Raw genomic sequence first — 21,790 nt, forward strand, 5'->3', positions numbered from 1 at the left:
ATGCCGTGGTTTGTTTTTGTCTTTGAGGAAGCCTATATTTATCCCCGCCAGGCCGGAACGGCCAAAGGCGAGCGATTATGTTTTCGCTCCTGTGAGTCCGTCCGTCTGTGAACAGCTAATCTCGGGCACCGCTGGACCGATCCCCTGGACCGATTGGCATGAAACTTAGAATCTCCACCCCACATTTTTCAAATTGGTCTGTTAGTGCTAGTAGTGAGGCGGATTTTTGCACTACTCCTACAGATTTTGTCTAAACCTCACACAAATCAGTACACATTATCAAATGTGATCAAGACATCAGATTTGTCATATCCGATTGGTTACGATTGCCTACCAAAGTTTGCGGGAGTGGCCCATTTTCCACAAAATGCCAGAAATCATGAACACAGTGTCTGGTTGGCGCGAAACTTTTTCTGCTCACTCACAGTAGGCCAAGGAAGATGTACCCCAAATGTTTCAAATCGGCCTCATGGTGGTGCTATTACATGTCGCAACATACAGTACAGTAGTCCTGGGTAGCCGACCCGGCCTGGAGGGTGTCTGCGCTCTGAGGAGTGCACTTTTCTAGTTTCAATTCATTCCAGTATAGTGTGAAAATCACCTTGCAGGGACTTAAACAAGCTTGAGACATGGTAATTCTATACACCAAATAACCGTGTGATTGTTTTTTGGTGAACGTTATGTTCATTACATCCATAGTTTGTTTGAAAAGACAGATTAGTCTCACAACTATTCCACAATCTCCCAATGCTATATAGAGTCTGGAACTACACCTCCTGAGGCAGGAAGCTGGCATCTGTTCTTCATTTACGAAAATATATTCAAAAATATCTTTAAATTTCTGCTAAGCAGCTAGCTATATATGCTTAGATGATTTTGATTTATATTAGGATACATTTGCGTGACTGTAAAGACGAAACGGAAGTGGGGAGGAGGCTTCACATCCGCTTAATCGATTCATCACTTTCAGAGCTTCCGTGCTCCAGACTGTATGAACAGAAGCATTTGAAAATTGTGGGTCTGGCCACGCGAGACTAACCACAGATTAATACAATTTGAGGATAAAACTCAATAAAGTCCAGGATTCATTTCCATTGTTGTCCATACAAAAAAAATAAATGAATGCCTTTACAGGTTGATTTGAAAGGTCTAGCCGAAAGTAGTTCCTGGAGAAAAGATTGATATACTGTACAAACAAAAAAAATGTCCATGACTTATTAACCATGCAGTTTTGTTTAGCTAAAGACTCAATTAAGTCATGTTCCGTAGCGTTTTAACGACTTTGGACAAAATGTAAACAAATGTACGGCAACGACAACCTCCAAGACTGAAGCAATTAATGGCAAAATGGTTTGTGTACTGTAAGATATAGCTGAAGCTGTGAGTAAACCATTACGTAGATGATGCATAATGATGAACAATGGCGTATATGATGTATTTAGACCGGCATGGTCCTTTAAATGGCTCAGATTATTCTGATGTGCAGCACTACAGTAGGTGGCAAATATGTGAGTTTTATACTCACATCTGATCTCCTCCCTGTCTAAACTAGCTGACCTGACTGATGCCGATCCTGATTTAGACAGATATTTTGTCAAAACATGCAAAGGTTTCTAATCAATTTGAAAACCTTAGATGTGATTGTTTCTATTGGAGAATATTTTACTTTAAGCGAAAATAACGAAAGTAAATGTGACTATTTATTTGCAAAGAAAAATTGACAAATAAACTGAAAATGACTGAGGTAGAGTGCAACACCTACCATCAGTTCCCAGTACTTACTGCACGTCTTAGTTAGTCGTGCTACTCATACGCTGAGTGGCGCTCCCAACTGAGCTACCCGGGCACATTATGTTCACCTACTGTGTAAGGATAGGGATACATCAGCTGCATAATTTCAAATACAGATGTTGTCAAAAAAGTCAGATAATGGCCAATATATTGGTTGGGTTCTGTTTAAACTGGGAGAAACCACATTATTAACCTTTCTATTTAGGTAGCCCTGAGATGATCGGATCAGAGTGATTTGAAAAAACAGGCAGTCTGGTCCTGTGTGAATGTAATCATTGTGAGTCAAAAGGATAAATTGACTTTTAGGGGGAAGATTTTAATTTGGGGAAACCCACCCCAGGTCTGTGTACAGGGTAGCACTACAGTGTGTACGGTATTGTGCAATGGTTTTGTAAGAAAAGCAAATATTACCAAAAAAGTGTTTTGATGTCTCAATGATGCCATTGTTTTTTTGTAAAGACTTATTCATTAAAATTTGTAGGTATTTCAGTCATGTGGGGAGTGGTCATTGGCATTTACCTCGTTGATAATTAAATAAATATCACAAGTGTTTAATATATCGTTGCTGTCGGGCAGAAACCTCCATACAGTACTGTATTTCAACTTTTTAAATGTTTTCTTCTTCATCATACAAGAGTGTCGCACAAAAGTAGGGAAAATAAACGCATAGCTTGTAGATTGGCAATTTTTTTTTTACGAACGGTTTTGGACATGTAAGGTTTTTGCCCGACAGAATGAACAAGAAAAAAGATCTCTGCTAACTAGAGCTTGATGCAAACTTTGTCAACCAAATCTTATCTTGTTTAGATATTAGGGGTTTAACAGTACACAGATATTTAAGTTCGGTTTTCAGTTTTGAAGTCACAGTACATTTTTTGTTCTTTGTTCTTTGTATAGAAACAAAAAAACTAAGACATAAACAATGTAGTCAAGAAGTGAAGCTTTGTCTCCACCACTTCTTGACTGCAGTGAGAGCACAGCCGGTTCTCTCTGGGCAGCCAGGTTTACCTGCCTTTCTCGATGCCCAGGCTGTGCACTCTGACATTGTTAAGATTTCTTTCAGTTTATTAGTCACCATGATCAAATATTCTACCATGGTGTACTGTCTATTTAGAGCCAGAGAGGAAGGAGAAATTATTTCAATGTCCTGATTAGTAGAGTGTTAGGAGGTTCTAATGCTAGTTTTTGAGCATCAGGACCAGTTGACGGCTGTGTAAACCACTAACCATGATACCAACATGATACGGACATCATCAGTATAATAGCAAATCAAAACAGAGTCACGTTTGAGTTTTTGTTTGTTTAAATAGATTCAAACTTTATAGGTGTATACATATATATATGTTACAGTACAATTGGAAAATCTGTCGGATTTAAAAAGGAGCGCTTGTTTTCTTTGATGTCGCCACCCGCACTACAAAACGGGCACCATTTATTTCGCTTAGCGACGCTACGGCTACTAGACGCTAAGCTAAGCAGGTAACCGGGTCCCGGTGGTAGCTCCGGTAAGCCCAGTCCGGCCCCGGCCTCGGCAGAAAAAAGACCCTCGCAGGGCGTCCTCCTCCAGCCCCAGGAGCTGAGACGGGACAGGGACCCCGAGGAGTCCCGTCAGTTTAGCGGTTTAGCTCCCGCCCTTTAACCCTGCCATCCCAATTTTATTAAAAATGTAAAATTCGAACAATTTAGAAAATCTTTCGAAAATGATTTCGTTTTTAAGTGGTTCAGTGGTTAAGGTTGTGTAACTGTGGGGTTACAGTAATAAACAAAGAAAAAAGAAAAAAAAAGTGCATTGAGCAATTTGAATCACTGGTTTAAGAAATACAGATCCACAGTACATTCTGAACTATTTCCTCCTTTGATGTGGCAAGACTCAAGAGTTCACCAATTTGTACGACACGTCATTTTGAGAGACAAAAGAGCAGATCATTTGACGTCACAGAGGAGGGCCACACCGCGCAGGATCCAGTAGTCTGGTGGAAGAGAGGTCCTCAGGTCAACAGCTGCGATGTAATTCATGTCCATTCTAACTGGCTTCTTGTAAATGGGGCAGGAATACAGGCGGGCATCCTTTACACCTGCAACGCAAGAATTTACATAAAGTCGCTGCACAGACTGGAAAATAAAACCATTGCAGTGAAATCAGGAATATGATGATTACCACAGAGCTGGCAGTGTTTCCAGCTTCATTGTAAGTGGAATAATATCTCATTGCAGAAATAGAAACATCTGTCTTTAAATTGGCAAGAGAGATAATGTTGTCAGTTAATGTGGATTCACTGAGTCAGTCCCAACATGCTTGAGAGCTATTGGAGTGATTCTCCACAACCACGCCAGACCCTCTTGAAGAGCCTTATAATGAGCACTGTGTGGGAAACACTGTGATTACAAGGCTTGTGACTGTCTGGTCCCTTGATGCCACTCCTTGAGTTACAACTGAATGGACTGAAACCAAGGGCTCCACTCAAAAGAAATCCCCTCTGGTAGGCTAACTAACAATGTTGTTCGCTAGAAAACTAATAATCCTTTTCCAGGCAGTCCTCTGAGCTATAACACAGTCATGGAAGTAATCTCATTAATGGAGTCTTGTGTGTGGGCTTGTGTGCTTGCATAAAAGCGCATACTGTATAGCGCCTGTGCACATGCACCCACACAAAATACATAAAGGCACGTGCATTTATTGTGTCTAATTCTTTCCCAGAGCTTCATGCCTGTTCATATCAAGTAAAAACAAACGTACCAATCTCCAACAAACAAAAGTGTTGACACAAACCACAATGACACTTGTTTTAGTTGAGAGTCTATTATTTTTCTCAGTCAAACACTGTTGTCAGACTTGTCTTATGGGCATAAAAAGCTTTAGGCGGCCGGTCTTGGTCCGCTCTGGTCTCAACCAGAACAAAATTTGTGATGATACACACTGCTGGTAATCCACTCCCAGACAAAATAAATAATGCTTAGTCTGCCTGACATTTAAATGTTAATATCCATTGATTCTGATTGGATGTGAATGTGAGCGGGGGCTGGGAGGGAGGCAGAGAATGAGAGAGAGAACCCTAAAATCTGATCTACAGTACATGCCCCTAAAGTAAAAAATAAAGAAAAACAGTATGAAAGAATTATTGGCTCCTTCTCTCTCACCATCTCTCTCTCTCTCTCTCTCTCTCACACACACACACACACACACACACACACACACACACACACACACACACACACACACACACACACACACACACACACACACACAAAACGTAGCATCCTTTCTCTCCCAAATCCGTCTTTCCAAGTCCTCACCATTGTTCTCGGCGTACATCCGGATCACGGGCATCATCTCAAAGAGGACCTTGGGCTTGGAGTCGATCAGTTTACAGCTGCGCCGGTCCCAGCCGGCCCCCTCCAGGTAGAGGCCGTAGACGTACACCCCCTCTATGGGGGGCTGGGTGATGTCGTCCTTCATCCACCTGGTCACCTCGTTGCACAGCACCATGCGGTCCAGAGCGCAGCCCCTGTTGGCTCGAGTGATCTCCTATGAGGAGAGAGACCACACCACATCTTAGCCCTTTAAGCCCTGAGGCCGAATCTATACAAAATGTCTTCTAAATCCTAGCAGTTTTCTGAAAAACCTATGTTTCTATATCAGTGGTTCTCAAACGTTTTCATGTCGAGGTAGCCTGTATTTGGCCGCGGACCCCCATCTCAAGATATGTTGTTCCAGCAGGGACCTTCCAGAAGCAACGATTTGAGTCACAAATGTTCGCTTTAAAAATATATCAAAGATTTGCTAAATGTTCACAATTTTTCTACAAGCTCATAGCACGGCACTCGGTGCCACGCTATGAGCTTGTATATCGGCTATTTTTGAATAGCCAAAGAAATCTGAAATGACACAGATCCCCACCGTGACGCACTGTGGGGAATGTGTGATGGAGGTACTGTGTGGAGGTTTTGCCCTTTCCAGTGATAGGTTGTGTTTATGAATGGTCACTAGACTAGAGATTTCAGAGGCGTTTGGAGCCAACTTCCAGGAAGCTAGAGGTGTTTGTAGCCTCCTGGACGTTGGCTTGTGTCTCTTCCAAACTACCACTGCTTTTCACTGGCTTCACTGCTGACAGAATGAACTTTAAGCTGGGCTGAATTCATGTGGAAACAATGTGGGACGTCTTTGACCAATACACATGTTGTAGTTATGGACCAGACGAACCGATTTGGTGGAGTACGCATTGTGCTTTAGAGTTTACAAATGGAACCAAATGGACCTTGCTGGTCCATTTGGTTACATTTGTACACCCTCAAGAGTTACAAAAGGATAAACTGGTCAATGGTTTACATTTATTTCAAGTTGCAGCAACTGACAACAGAAAAGGTTTTTCCCTCCTCCCATAGGGATTTGATTTGATTTTATTCATGAGGCTGACATTTTTGTTTTTCTGTCACTTTGTAAAGCTAATGTTAGTGCTTTATGCCTTGGAGCGGAACACATAGACGACCTTAGCGTAAAGCCATTTGAGAGGAAAGGGTTTCTACAATGAGTGATTGACCTGGAAGAACCTTCAAGAAACATGGACAGAAAAAGCAATCAAGCTGTTATGCTGGATAACAATGAACACCGGTATACAATAAAACAGAAACACAAAGCCTTTGTCTCTCTGTGTAACTTCATGAATAAATGAGTTCCCATTCTCCCTTTCATCTAGAGCAGAACTCTATGCCAATGTATATACAGAATGCCAAGAAGCAGAGGGAAATATATACAAGCAAGCACGCATTTGTCTGTGTGCCGTGCCATCTGGTGCCCTCCCCAGTGGGAGCTAAATAGCTGGGTGGTATGTTACCTGTCTCATTGCTGTCAGGAACCCCTGTGGGTTGAAGAAGCCTGTCATCCAAAAACAGTTGGGTCGACCCTCAAAGATCCAGGACTGGAACTGCCGGTTCCGCTCCAGCAGCTCTGTAAACCAGAATCCCAAGGTGCTGGAGGCCCACGATGCCTGAAATGAACGAGAACAACAACAAAAAAGCAAAATATAAACAAAAGAGTGCCCAACAAAGAAAGCTGTTCCATGATCCATGCTGATCTGAGTAGAATATACAACAGGATGTGACGCGGACCGGCTCCACTGGAGCAAAGCTTAGCCAAAACAGCACAATCCAAGCACAATGGAAAGGAACAGACAGAGACAAGGGACAGCATGACAAGATAACGTAAAGGACGGGATGATAATGAAAGACCAGACCAGAAACAAAAAATATGAAGTTCAACAAAAATATGAACCGTGGCCCTGGATTTCCCGTGTGCGCAAACCAAGCACACATTATTCCAATAATGTAATGTTTGTGAGTGCATTCCTTGAATGCCAACACAAATATTAAAATACAAGCCACAGAGAGAGAAAAAAAACATACAGACTCATATCTCTTTCTTGTTTTGCTGCCTCTCTTTCAACAGTGACGTTTGTCAAGTAAACCGGAAAGCTATTTTCCTCTATCAGTGAAATGTACACTGTGGATGCAATTCTATTGAATTAAACAAATACAGAAAAACACAAATGAAGAATACCCATCTGTATGAGCTAATGTACTAGAGACTGACTGGCTGATACTGCTATGACCAAATAGGTCTATTATGACCTATTTGACATCAGAAACTTATAAAAAATAATATGCACGCTGTAATTTAGAGCATTTGATTTTGTGAGCAAGGCACTTGGATGCTAAATCACACTACAAACACCTGTTATGATCACACAGTTTGAGATTTTTTTATAAATTCTGTCACACTGAGATAATATTTTTAATCTGCTATTCACTTTCCCTGAAAGAAAATGGCGTAGTAGCACTAAAACCAAACTTACAGCTAAACCATACATTCAGAGCAGATATTTACTGACCACAACAAGATATTTTAGCCCAGAATAGGGACACACGGAGGGTTTCATCTGGTTAAGCTTCTCTGCGGTTCAACCAGTTACAGATAACGTTTCCTTGACGTACCTTCTTCCAGCGAGCTGGGATGCGTGCGTCGTACATGCAGTCCAGGGCGTCACGGAGATTCTCACTCATGATGATGGTCCCATCGATGGCCAGCTTGAGGTCGGTCAGGGTGTTGCGTACCAGGACGATGACCCGCTGCATGCGGTCAATCTCCTGCCGGAGGAAGATGTTCATGGGCTGGAATGGGCCCATCTTGTGGAGACGGTCTCTAACCTGATTGGGAAGCATTTTGTTACTCATCGCAATACAGAACCAGAACCAGAATTTGTATTCTTTATTTCATCAAGTATATTTGCACATACTGTACAAGGAAATGTCTTTCTCTGCACCTCTGTCTGCCTGTCTGTCTGTATCAGCGCTAAACATTTTGTGCACAATGGCAGTAGGCCGAGGAAGGCAATCCACCCCAAATCTTTCATATTGATATTTATTATCTTTATTAATTTTTTTAATATAGATATTTATTATCTTTATTTTCATGTTTTATTTATTATAATTATTATTACCTAACCCTTGCTTTAATATATTATTATGTTTAGCAAAAATCGATGGCAGAGTATGTCCCAACAACCTTTCGCTCGCTGCTTGTACTTAGTGACAAGTAAAACCTACTTGATTCTTGGTGGCTCTATACACCACCAGTCCGTTTTACGTTTTGGCCTTAAACCGTAGGTCATAGAATCAAAAATGTCCTTTAAAAATGTGTTTAGTTTTTTGTATCATTTTTCCTCCTTTCTCTTCACACTCTGATTTGGACAGACACATAAACACATACAGTACAGTACCATACCTCAAACGGTACATAGTCGGGTGGCAGTTTCTCCAGCATATCATCAGCCAGCCTGGACACCACAGCCTCCCTGGTCTCCCCTCCTCCTGAGGAGCTGTCTTTGGGTTGAATACTAAGGATGGTGTCCAGCACGTCCTTAGCCAGCTTACTCTGGTAGGTAATGTCAGCGTTGGGATGGAGACCAAACACCTCTGGGGTGTCATAGGCTGGTAGGCCCTGCAGGAGCAAAAGATTCACGTTTGATCACTGAACCTTAATGTTTAGAACTTCTAGTACAGTACAGTGGTTCCCAAACCTTTCAGCTCCAGACCCAAAAGATACTTACAACAATACATTATGAATTAACCACTTAAGCCCTATTTAAAAACTAGTGAAAAATATGTGTTGTGATGTATGTGACACATTGTGAGCTTGTAGATCGGCTATTTTCCCGTTTAGACATAACATTATGACTGAAGACATAATCATAAACAAACCCGATACCCCCATATATAGGCATGTATGGATATCCGGTTGTCCAGAGCCACAGATCCGACTCTAAGGGCATAGCAGTGGAAGCCATTTAGTGGTTCCACAAATCGAAAGCTCATTCATTTTTCCCATAGAGATTTCAAAAAATATTTATATTCATTATTTTAAGCCTGGAGCCAAGCCAACCAGGGTCCTGGGGAATCATGACCATAAAACATTTGATGAATGGGCTTTTGATTTGTGGCACCATAACATGGCCGCCACTGCTATGCCCCATATGGGTCCGACCGAATTCTAACTCAGCGCTCACATCGACAAGGGCTCAAGGGAGTTGGTGCCCGCCGTCAAGTCGTTCGGATAAGTAGTTGTCCAGAACCACCGATCCGACCAATATGTCCATATATAGGCATATAGATATCCAGTTGTCCAGAACTGCTGATCCAACCGATAGAAGCCTGAACCTCTAGTTTCTGAAATTCTTTAAAAAAAATGTTGTTCTGAAAAATCTTTTGAAATAATAATTGAAAACGTATTGTAGGAACTTTACTCATGACCCATAAAAAATAGTCTGTGACCAAAAATGGGTCCTGACCCATTGTTTGGGAACCCCTGCTCTAATATGACTGCAGAAACAACAAATTAGATGCTTGCAACAAATGCCTCTGAATGTGCCCTTGAACAAGAATTTGAATCTCAATGAGCTGGATGAATTTAGTTAGGGAACCGTTTGTGAGAAGTTGTCTCTGAAATGTGGAACCTGATACTGCCAAGTATCTCAGATGACTGACAATAAAGCTTTTTTAGGCATGTCTAATCAAGTTTTACCCAGAGCCCAAGTTGTTGTAATGAAGCATGGGATGAAACTGAGAACCAAATATCTTTTGAATAATGCCGGCGATGCCTGCAAGTCTTTATTTTGTGAGCCCATTCACAGGCAAATATCAGTACCCATGCCATTCAGAATCATGACACACTAAGGATGTCTTGAAATAATTAACCATCAAGTTCCTCAATGACGTCCACTGAGAAAAAAAACTTGTTATTGTGGGAATTTTAACTTGCTCTTTTCATTTAGTATTTTTGCAAATTGGGGTCATGTCTGGTTAAAGCCATGATTGATGAAATTCAGATTGGGTGAGACATTTGAAAATTGTGCCCATGTGGTTTACCAAAGCAAACTCTTCATTAGCTGAACACAATAACCTGTCCAGGCAGCTGTGCTAAACGAAAACGTAATTTGTTCAACGACTCTGTGAGCACCCGCCCTGACCCGAAAGGAACGAAGACAGCAAGACTTATTGAATTATTCAGAGAGATGAATGTATGGAGTCACTCAGAGGTAACTCTGCGTGGAACCCAGAATAATTACATGTTATGCGAGCAATAAGTTTGCAGTGTTTCCATGTATTTCCCCTGTGAAAGCTTTGATTTGATGCTGCTTCAGCTCAGTCCATGGATACCAAGAAACCTCAGCATGAGTGACAGGTCATATGAAACTGCAATTAGCAAAAAACAGCAGCATGCATGCGACTGCCAGTTTGTATGAAATGAGCTACACCGGTAGTCTGTGGTACAAATCATTTTAGAGCAGCAGGTAAGACCATTGATGTATTAATGGTATCAATGAATGGATGTATTACTGGTGATTGGGGAATTACTGGTATCAAAGGATTTACTAGTGGTATTAATGGACGTATTAGTAGTATCGATGGATGTACTGTACTACTGGTACCAATAGATGGATTACTGGTAATGGGGGGGATTACTCGTATTAACGGATGTATTAGTGTATCAATGAATGTATTAGTGGCATCAATGGATGGATTACTGGTATTAATGGCTGGATTACTAGTAATGGGTGTATTACTGGTATTAGGGTCAGTGGCAAAATGACAAAAAGGCATGTATCAGGTTTGTTAAAATGCAAATGTTGTAGTCATGTCATTTGAAAAGACATTTGCACAATTTGTACTGTGAAAACTACAGAATGTGCCTGAAAAATGGTGTAACTACCAAATGGTGTAACCACATAAAAATTAAGAAATATTGAATATTTTATCCACTGAAGTGAATAATAATAAGAAAAAAATGTTTTTACTTTATATCAAAATATCCAATGAAAATAGATTCTAGAGATAGATATACTGTATCTCTAGATATATTTTTAGCGGTGCCAACCGCTCTACGTTTGACTCTGTCTGCGTGTCCGTTTGTTTGAGCACGGGCCGTTTGTTTGAGCACGGGATGAGCACGGCAAAGAAGCAAACAGCTATAAGTTTGCAGCATGCCACCAAGTCCAAATTTGGTATGTGGACTTAGACCACCAATAGGGACGAGCATGAATTGATGACGTTATCAAAGAGGGGTCCAGGGACCCCCAGCGCCCGTATGAGCACGGGATGAGCACGGGATTTTAAACAGCTATAACTCCAGTTTGCAATATGCCACCAAGTCCACATTTGGTATGTGGACTTAGACCACCAATAGGCACGAGCATGAATTGATGAAGTCATCAAAGAGGGGTCCAGGGACCCCCAGCGCCCGTATGAGCACGGGATGAGCACAGGATTTTAAACAGCTATAACTCCAGTTTTCAGCATGCCACCAAGTCCACATTTGGTATGTGGACTTAGACCACCAATAGGGACCAGCATGAATTGCTGAAGCCCCGCCCCCTCTGTCTTCCCATTGGCTGGCCTTCAAACAGCCATAACTCAAGTTCGCAGCATGCTATGGAGTACAAATTTTGTACATGGACTAAAGCCAGCAATAGGGACTAACTGTCATTACTTAAGCCCCGCCCCCTCTGTCTGCCCATTGGCTTAAACAGCCATCATTCCAGTATGCAGCATGCTACCAAGTACAAATTTGGTAAGTGGACTCAGCCCACCAATAGGGACGAACTGAAATGAGTTAAGGCCCGCCCCAAAGGCACCGCTTCCTTCACACAGGGTGTGATTTTTTGTTGAGCGGGGACATGATGCTGAGAAAACCCCTGTTTTCTAAATAATCTACTGTATATAAAAGAATCATATATCATATAAAAAATCATATTCTCCAGTCAAATTCTACTCTTTGGTGAAGAAATGACAGCAATTAATCAGGATAAAAACGTAAAAACATGAAATGAGTGAGTTAGTGAGTGAGTGAGCGTCCAAATACTCAATACTCAAGAACAGACACCTAAGTACAATACTCAAGTAAATGCACTTAGCTACTGTCCACCACTGGACCCAATTATATCCCTCCTGGCAGACACAGAATGTGACTGCTTTGCTTACGTGCCACTGGCTCGATTGTTAAATGATGGACAGCAGTTTGTAGTGTGCAGCGACAATAGACCGGCCTGATTAATGCCTTCGTTGGCTTAGCTTATCCTCCAAACATTCATCACAATATAGGTTCAGATAGAGCCAAGCATCAGCACAGACACAAAATGCAATGTGTCAGGGGGGAGGGAGGGAATAATAATGCAGGCTGTTTGTTTCTGCGCCGTGCTCATTTATTCTATCTTAAAGAGTAGAGTGCCTTTCCCACCGGTCTGCATTTCACTTCATCGTACAGATACAGTATGTGGGGATGCACATGCACATGCACATGCACATGCACATGCACATGCACATGCACATGCACATGCACATGCACATGCACATGCACATGCACATGCACATGCACATGCACTCTCACGCACACACACACACACACACACCCACACACACACACACACACACACACACACACACACACACACACACACACACACACACACACACACACACACACACACACACACACACACACACACAGCAGTTCAAATCGCACTGTGTGTGTGTGTGTGTGTGCGCACGTTCTCCCATACGCACGTGGGTGTGTATTCATGTGAGAGTGCATGCATACGGGTGTGTGTGTGTGTGTGTGTGTATTCGTGTGAGTGTGTGTATTCGTGTGATCATGTGTGTGTGTGTGTGTGTGTGTGTGTGTGTGTGTGTGTGTGTGTGTGTGTGTGTGTGTGTGTGTGTGTGTGTGTGTGTGTGTGTGTGTGTGTGCGTGTGTGTGAGTGTGTGTGTGTGTGTGTGTTCTCTAAGGCTTGGTTTGTCATTCTCTATTTGAGAGGCGGTGCAGAGCCACACAAGCCTGCGGAGCCCGGTAGCTTTGACCATCCATCACAATGAAACTAGCTCTAATGAAACTGCTCCAGCGGCTACAGCGTGCACGCGCGCGCACACACACACACGTTTATATTACTATGCTATTTTATAAAAAGCCATGTTTACAATTTCTTCCCACAACACTATACCATACTGCACTCCTCACGAGTAGGGGCACTTTATTTTAGGGGTGCAACAGTTAATCAAACTAATATATTTAATGGATGATATAAAAAAAGAAATATATCAATAATTTAATCACATAATCTATTAATAATCAATCCCTATTTTGGCCATGTTATTATAGGCAAATGTGTAAAAAAAATAAAAAAAATAAAAGAAATAGTGAAAATATCTGATCTACTTGTGGATCGGCGATTTCACTATTTTTGAAAAACACTGTTGAAAAAACAAAAGGAAAAAAAGAAGTGGTTCATCGATTCGTTCATGTAGTAAAAATGTATATTGCTATAATTATCTCCGCCAGGCCGAAAGGCATGGCGAGAAAGTATGTTTTTCCCCCTGTCCGTCCGTGTGTCCGTGTGTCCGTGTGTCCTGTCCGTGTGTTACCAGCTAATCTCCGGCACCGTTGGCCCGGTCACTGCGAAACTGTGTACACCCACTCCCTGGATGCCTATTCAGAACCTCTGCCCCACATTTTCACATGGGCCTGTCATAGCGCCACCAGGAGGCCGATTTGTGCAAAACCCATTTTTTCCCATTACACCTACAGCTTTTAATCAAACGTTGTGCAAATCGGTACACAGTATCTCTATAGTCATGTGATCAACCCGGATCTGTCCGATTTCCCATATTCCATCCTCATTGGCTAAGGTTGGCTTCCAAAGTTTGCAGGATTGGTCCGTTTTGAACAAACTGCCTCAAATCATGAACGCCGCTTGCCATTTCCATACAATTGCACACGTACATTCCCACTAGGCCGAGAAAGAAACGCCACTTGAACATTTTCAAATCAGCCTCATGGTGGCGCTATAACAGGCCGATTTGCATTTTTAACTATAATTGCACCGATCTGCGTGAAACTTTGCATGCACACTCCCTAGAGGCCAAGGAAAAACATCTGCACTGCATTTTTCACATATGCTTTTTACAGCGCCACCAGGAGGCCGACTTATGTAAAATACATTTTTGGAGATTATTCCTTCAGATTCTGTCGAAAAAAAACGCAAATTGGTACACAGTATCACCATAGTCATGTGATTCTGATGGATCTGTCCAATATTTCATATTCCATCCTATTTGTCTTACAGTGTCTTACACTATAAAAACGTCAAGAGTACGAAGAGACATATGATGGGAGTGGCTGAGAGATGGTGTAGCGGTCTAAAGATCAGACTCTCAGCATGGAGATAACATGTTCAAATTCCAGTCATTCTATGATTCATTGCTTTTCAACTTTACTAACTGAAGGCTGACATATAAACACTTCCAGACTACGAAGAGATATACGATGGGAGTGGCTGAGAGATGGGGTAGTGGTCTAAAGGTCGGACTCTCAGCCCAGAGGTTCCATCTTCAAAGCCCAGTCATCCAATACTTCAAAGTTGTAGTACTTTGACATTTTCAAGGCCAAACAAAAGAGCAAGTCAAAAGCACGAAGAGACACCTGCTGAGGGCCCAAAGGTGTGTTGGTGTAGTGGTGTGGTGTGCTTGATCGGTTGCCTCTGCTACAGACAGTTGGCAGGTTCAAGTACCATATCATCAACGTACTGGAGGACCATCGGGGGGACTGCGTCCCTCCCCTGTTTCCTGATAGTTAAATGTGGGGGGTTATGTCTGTAAGAACTCTGTCTAACTAGGGCAGTGATGGTTTTTAGAAAACATGTTTTCTCTGCATTATGTCCCGCTCAATGAGACAAAATCTGCCAAAAAAAAATACATCTAGAGATATTGCTAATAAAATCTATTTAGATTTTATATTTTAAAATAAAGTCATATTTTTAGGCACACTTTCATTCTCCATCTAAATTCTACTAGGTTAAGTATTTCGTTCTCACTTCCATTTTCTGTGCCAGTGTGGCACAAGACATAATGTCAAGGGTTTATAAACCGAAGGTTCTAGGTTCAAAGCTCAAACTCAACAAATAACTGAAATCTAACTGGTGTGATTAAAAAAGCTGGTTCAAATGACTCAATAAAAAACTAAAACTGTCATGAAATCAAACCATAAAACCATGAAAAAAACACATTAACAGCTGTAAAATTAATAAACAATGGGGAAAAAGTCTCAAAAAAAGACTAAAGAATTGTATAAGGTTATGTTTGACAAATCGCGACGCATTGTGAGCTTGTAGATCTGTTATTTTCAAAAGATTTTGATGCATTTTGAAAACTTGAAATGGGACTTCTGCACTTTACACACATACAGTACATTTTGATGCCAATACTTTTGAATTCCTGACTTTTACTTTAGGGTAGTGATACAAGTAAAAAATGTGAGTACTTTTTCCACCACTGTTTCTTAGTTGTCTACTGTCTTGCATGCTCTTCAGCAGTGGTGGAAGCAGTGGTGTAGATGGGAAAAAGCCAAGCGGTCCAAGTAAAGTTGCAACTTTACTAAGAATAGAGGGTCTAAGTGGTGAAGTTAAAATATCAATAAACGTAAGATTTAGGATTCAAAGCTCCCATAGAACATCTTCATTGTCCATCTAAATCCTGAAAAGGTGGGTTAAGTATGTTCTCAGTTGCATCTTTCATGCCACCACGGCTTAAGAGAAAACTCTGGGGTTTATAAACCGAAGGTCTAGAGTTTGAAACTCCTGGAGCACATTTTCACTGTCCATCTAAATTCTATAAGGTGGTTTAACTATTACGTTTCCATTTAGATTGCAAAACCTGTGTGGCTCAAGAGATAAATACAGGTTCTGAAAGCAGAAGAATTGGGGTTCAAGGCTCATGAAGAACATTTTCTCTGTCCATCTAAATTCCAAAAGGTGGTTTAAATATTACGTTCTCTTTGTATCATATATACCTGTGTGGCTCAAGAGATAAATAGAGCGTCTGAGAGCACAAGGTTTGGGGTTCAAACCTCCTGCAGAACATTTTCACTGTCCATCTAAATTCTATGTGGTGGGTTAAGTATTACGTTCTCTTTGTATCATATATACCTGTGTGGCTCAAGAGATAAATTCAGGATCTGAGAGCAGAAGGTTTGGGGTTCGAACCTCCTGAAGAACATTTTCACTGTCCATCTAAATTCTATATGGTGGGTTAAGCATGACGTTCCGAATTGTAGTTTATATGCCAGCGTGGCTTAAAAGATAAATACGTAGTTCATAATCCCAGGGTTCCTGGATCAAAGCTCACTCAAAACAACTCAAACAACTAAATAAAAACTAAAAGGGTAAAACAACTAAAATGAAACTGTGATCAATACAAAAACTGGTGATGGAAAAAAAAACACTAAACAATAAAAAAACACTAAACAATAAAAAAAAACTCAAACAACTTAATGTGAAAAAACAGAGCTCATAAAATCACAAAAAAAAAAATTGCATAATATGTAAATTTCTTAAGCTCCTCCCCCTGGGGGTGGGCTCCCTCCATGTTCCTCCCTCTCCTACCGGATTCTTAAGCTCCTCCCCCTGGAGGTGGGCTCCCTCATGCTCCTCCCTCTCCTACCGGAGCTAAAAGAGGGCGTGAGGAGGGAGGCAGGCTACATCCATGCTTCTCGCCTTAAAAAGACCGAAAATTGAGATCTTCCCTGACCAAGATTCAAACCCACAACCTTCCGTGTGTGAAGCCTTTGCTTTTCACTTGCACCACCAGGCCTTTCACACTAATCAGGATTTGGAGGTCATATTTAAAGTTAAAACAAGAGGTGACGGGTCAAAAGATGAAAATCCACAGCAAACACCTCTACCCCTGACAGAATGACTGAATCTACTAGATACACCCTCTGATGATCAGGGAAAGGGTTCATTATGACACAACTGAGATTTAGGTTGTTTAAAACAATCTGTTAGAAAACGTGACTGAGTCTGAACCCAGATTTACACTTTCATTGAAAGCAAACAGAGAGATGTTTCTTAATGTCATAAAAAAGGCATACCCTTTTTGTCATTTATAAATTCCTTAGTTTGAGATGATCAAAACTACAGTACTCCTAACAGGTTTTTGGGGGAACAATTTTGGCCTCCACACTTAGTGATTTTTTCGGATTTAACTTCGTTTCGGTAGTGACACAATGGTGTCACTACCGAAACGAAAAAAAAATTATTAAGTCCAGAGCTCAATGAATGTTAGGGACCAAAAAAAAAGTCACTACAAAGTACTGCCAATCAACTTTAAATTGCCTGAAACGTACTCCTAACAGGTTTTTGGGGGAACAATTTTGGCCTCCACACTTAGTGATTTTTTCGGATTTAACTTCGTTTTGGTACCATGGCTCAAGAGAAAACTCTGCGGTTTATAAACCGAAGGTTAAAGGTTCGAAACTCCTGGAGCACATTTTCACTGTCCATCTAACTTCTAAAAGGTGGTTTAAGTATTACGTTCTCTTTTATTTTATCCATACGTGTGTGGCTCAAGAGATAAACACAGGGTCTGAAAGCAGAAGGTTTGGGGTTCAAAGCTCCTGAAGAACATTTTCACTGGCCATCTAAATTCTAAAAGGCGGTTGAAGGATGACGTTCCCAATTGTAACTTCCATGCCAGCGTGGCTCAAGAGATAAACACAGGGTCTGAAAGCAGAAGGTTTGGGGTTCAAGGCTCCTGAAGAACATTTTCACTGTCCATCTAAATTCTAAAAGGCGGGCTAAGGATGACGTTCCCAATTGTACTTTCCATGCCAGCGTGGCTCAAGAGTTATACACAAGGTCTGAAAGTAGAAGGTTTGGGGTTCAAGGCTCCTGAATAACATTTTCACTGTCCATCTAAATTCTAAAAGGCGGGCTAAGCATGACGTTCCCAAATGTACTTTCCATGCCAGCGTGGCTCAAGAGTTAATCACAGGGTCTAAAAGTAGAAGGTTTGGGGTTCAAGGCTCCTGAAGAACATTTTCACTGTCCATCTAAATTCTAAAAGGCGGGTTAAGGATGACGTTCCCAATTGTACTTTCCATGCCAGCGTGGCTCAAGAGTTAAACACAGGGTCTGAAAGTAGAAGGTTTGGGGTTCAAGGCTCCTGAAGAACATTTTCACTGTCCATCTAAATTCTAAAAGGCGGGTTAAGGATGACGTTCCCAATTCTACTTTCCATGCCAGCGTGGCTCAAGAGTTAAACACAGGGTCTGAAAGTAGAAGGTTTGGGGTTCAAGGCTCCTGAAGAACATTTTCACTGTCCATCTAAATTCTGACCCTAACCCTAAAGGCGGGTTAAGGATGACGTTCCCAATTGTGCTTTCCATGCCAGCGTGGCTTAAAAGATAAATCAAAGGTTCACAAACTAAAGGTTCGAGGTTCAAAGCTCACTCAAAACAACTACTAAATAAAAACTAAAAGGGTAATACAACAAAAAAACAATGGAGCTGTGGTCAATACAAACTGGTGATGAAAAAAAACAATAAAAAAATGTCTCAAACAAATTCATGTGAAAAAAAACAGTGGCCATAAAATACTAAAATAAAAATCTATAATTAATATGTACATTTATTAAGCTCCTCCCCCTGGAGGTGGGCTCCCTCCATGCTCCTCCCTCTCCTACCGGAGCTAAAAGAGGGCGTGAGGAGGGAGGCGGGCTTCATCCATGGTTCTCGCCTTAAAAAGACCGAAAATTGAGATCTTCCCTGACCAAGATTCAAACCCACAACCATCCGCTTGTGAAGCCTATGCTTTACTCTTGCACCACCAGGCCTTTCACATTAATTAGGATTTCGAGGTTATATTTAAAGTTAAAGCGAGAGGTGACAGGTCAAAAGATGAAAATCCACAGCAAACACCTCTACCCCTGACAGAATGACTGGATCTACTAGATACACCCTCTGATGATCAGGGAAAGGGTTCATTATGACACGACTGAGATTTAGGTTGTTTAAAACCATCTGTTAGAAAACGTTTACTCTGACTGAGTCTGAACCCAGATTTACACTTTCATTGAAAGGAAACAGAGAGATGTTTCTCTTGAGTTGAATGGTAGTACTTTGTAGTGACTTTTTTTTCCGTCCCTAACATTCATCGAGCTCTGGACTTAGTAAATTTTCTTTTTACCGAAACGATTTTCTCTTTACCCAAACAAAAGTTTCGGTAAATTGTCCCCCCAAAAACCTGTTAGGAGTACGTTTCAGGCAATTTAGAGTTGAATGGTAGTACTTTGTAGTGACTTTTTTGTGACTTTTTTTTTGGTCCCTAACATTCATCGAGCTCTGGACTTAGAATTTTTTTTTCCGTTTCGGTAGTGACACTACCGAAACGAAAAAAAACATTGTTCCCCCAAAAACCTGTTAGGAGTACGTTTCAGGCAATTTAAAGTTGATTGGTAGTGACTTTTTTGTGACTTTTTTTTTGGTCCCTAACATTCATCGAGCTCTGGACTTAGAATTTTTTTTTCCGTTTCGGTAGTGACACTACCGAAACGAAAAAAAAATTGTTCCCCCAAAAACCTGTTAGGAGTACGTTTCAGGCAATTTAAAGTTGATTGGTAGTGACTTGACTTTTTTTTTGGTCCCTAACATTCATCGAGCTCTGGACTTAGACATTTTTTTTCCGTTTCGGTAGTGACACTACCGAAACAAAAAAAAAATTGTTCCCCCAAAAACCTGTTAGGAGTACGTTTCAGGCAATTTAAAGTTGATTGGTAGTGACTTGACTTTTTTTTTGGTCCCTAACATTCATCGAGCTCTGGACTTAGACATTTTTTTTCCGTTTCGGTAGTGACACTACCGAAACAAAAAAAAAATTGTTCCCCCAAAAACCTGTTAGGAGTACGTTTCAGGCAATTTAAAGTTGATTGGTAGTGACTTGACTTTTTTTTTGGTCCCTAACATTCATCGAGCTCTGGACTTAGAATTTTTTTTCCCGTTTCGGTAGTGACACTACCAAAACGAAAAAAAAATTGTTCCCCCAAAAACCTGTTAGGAGTACGTTTCAGGCAATTTAAGGTTGATTGGTAGTGACTTGACTTTTTTTTTGGTCCCTAACATTCATCGAGCTCTGGACTTAGACATTTTTTTTCCGTTTCGGTAGTGACACTACCGAAACGGAAAAAAAAATGTTCCCCCAAAAACCTGTTAGGAGTACGTTTCAGGCAATTTAAAGTTGATTGGTAGTGACTTTTTTGTGACTTTATTTTTGGTCCCTAACATTCATCGAGCTCTGGACGAAAAAAAAATTGTTCCCCCAAAAACCTGTTAGGAGTACGTTTCAGGCAATTTAAAGTTGATTGGTAGTGACTTTTTTGTGACTTTTTTTTTGGTCCCTAACATTCATCGAGCTCTGGACGAAAAAAAAATTGTTCCCCCAAAAACCTGTTAGGAGTACGTTTCAGGCAATTTAAAGTTGATTGGTAGTGACTTGACTTTTTTTTTGGTCCCTAACATTCATCGAGCTCTGGACTTAGAATTTTTTTTTCCGTTTCGGTAGTGACACTACCGAAACGAAAAAAAAATTGTTCCCCCAAAAACCTGTTAGGAGTACGTTTCAGGCAATTTAAAGTTGATTGGTAGTGACTTGACTTTTTTTTTGGTCCCTAACATTCATCGAGCTCTGGACTTAGACATTTTTTTTCCGTTTCGGTAGTGACACTACCGAAACGGAAAAAAAACATTGTTCCCCCAAAAACCTGTTAGGAGTACGTTTCAGGCAATTTAAAGTTGATTGGTAGTGACTTTTTTGTGACTTTTTTTTTGGTCCCTAACATTCATCGAGCTCTGGACTTAGAATTTTTTTTTCCGTTTCGGTAGTGACACTACCGAAACGAAAAAAAAATTGTTCCCCCAAAAACCTGTTAGGAGTACGTTTCAGGCAATTTAAAGTTGATTGGTAGTGACTTGACTTTTTTTTTGGTCCCTAACATTCATCGAGCTCTGGACTTAGACATTTTTTTTCCGTTTCGGTAGTGACACTACCGAAACAAAAAAAAAATGTTCCCCCAAAAACCTGTTAGGAGTACGTTTCAGGCAATTTAAAGTTGATTGGTAGTGACTTGACTTTTTTTTGGTCCCTAACATTCATCGAGCTCTGGACTTAGACATTTTTTTTTCCTTTCGGTAGTGACACTACCGAAACGGAAAAAAAATTGTTCCCCCAAAAACCTGTTAGGAGTACGTTTCAGGAAATTTAAAGTTGATTGGTAGTGACTTGACTTTTTTTTTGGTCCCTAACATTCATCGAGCTCTGGACTTAGAATTTTTTTTCCCGTTTCGGTAGTGACACTACCAAAACGAAAAAAAAATTGTTCCCCCAAAAACCTGTTAGGAGTACGTTTCAGGCAATTTAAGGTTGATTGGTAGTGACTTGACTTTTTTTTTGGTCCCTAACATTCATCGAGCTCTGGACTTAGACATTTTTTTTCCGTTTCGGTAGTGACACTACCGAAACGGAAAAAGAAATGTTCCCCCAAAAACCTGTTAGGAGTACGTTTCAGGCAATTTAAAGTTGATTGGTAGTGACTTTTTTGTGACTTTGTTTTTGGTCCCTAACATTCA

General features: G+C 40.9%; 2 protein-coding genes across 3 annotated transcripts in view; one reads left to right on the plus strand and one right to left on the minus strand.

Moving 5' to 3' along the window:
- Positions 1 to 685, plus strand: part of adcy2a (adenylate cyclase 2a) — a 106,993-nt gene extending 106,308 nt beyond the window's left edge. Inside the window, exon 25 of the mRNA XM_084051832.1 lies at positions 1 to 685. This exon is cut by the window's left edge and continues 1,410 nt beyond it. The gene's annotated coding sequence lies outside the window, so the exon portion shown is untranslated.
- A 3,029-nt stretch (positions 686 to 3,714) lies between these two features.
- The window catches only part of dnah5 (dynein, axonemal, heavy chain 5), a gene marked incomplete at both ends in the record, with an annotated part of 164,451 nt that continues 146,375 nt past the window's right edge, over positions 3,715 to 21,790 (minus strand). For both annotated transcript variants that reach the window (XM_084052448.1, XM_084052447.1), the window contains 5 exons: positions 3,715 to 3,866; positions 5,086 to 5,317; positions 6,624 to 6,776; positions 7,780 to 7,992; positions 8,570 to 8,785. In XM_084052448.1, coding sequence (XP_083908574.1) covers positions 3,715 to 3,866; positions 5,086 to 5,317; positions 6,624 to 6,776; positions 7,780 to 7,992; positions 8,570 to 8,785 — 966 coding nt within the window. The remainder of the gene's footprint in view (positions 3,867 to 5,085; positions 5,318 to 6,623; positions 6,777 to 7,779; positions 7,993 to 8,569; positions 8,786 to 21,790) is intronic.

The sequence above is a fragment of the Gymnoscopelus microlampas genome, assembly GCF_963454915.1.
Source record: "Gymnoscopelus microlampas genome assembly, chromosome: 3".
Taxonomy (NCBI): domain Eukaryota; kingdom Metazoa; phylum Chordata; class Actinopteri; order Myctophiformes; family Myctophidae; genus Gymnoscopelus; species Gymnoscopelus microlampas.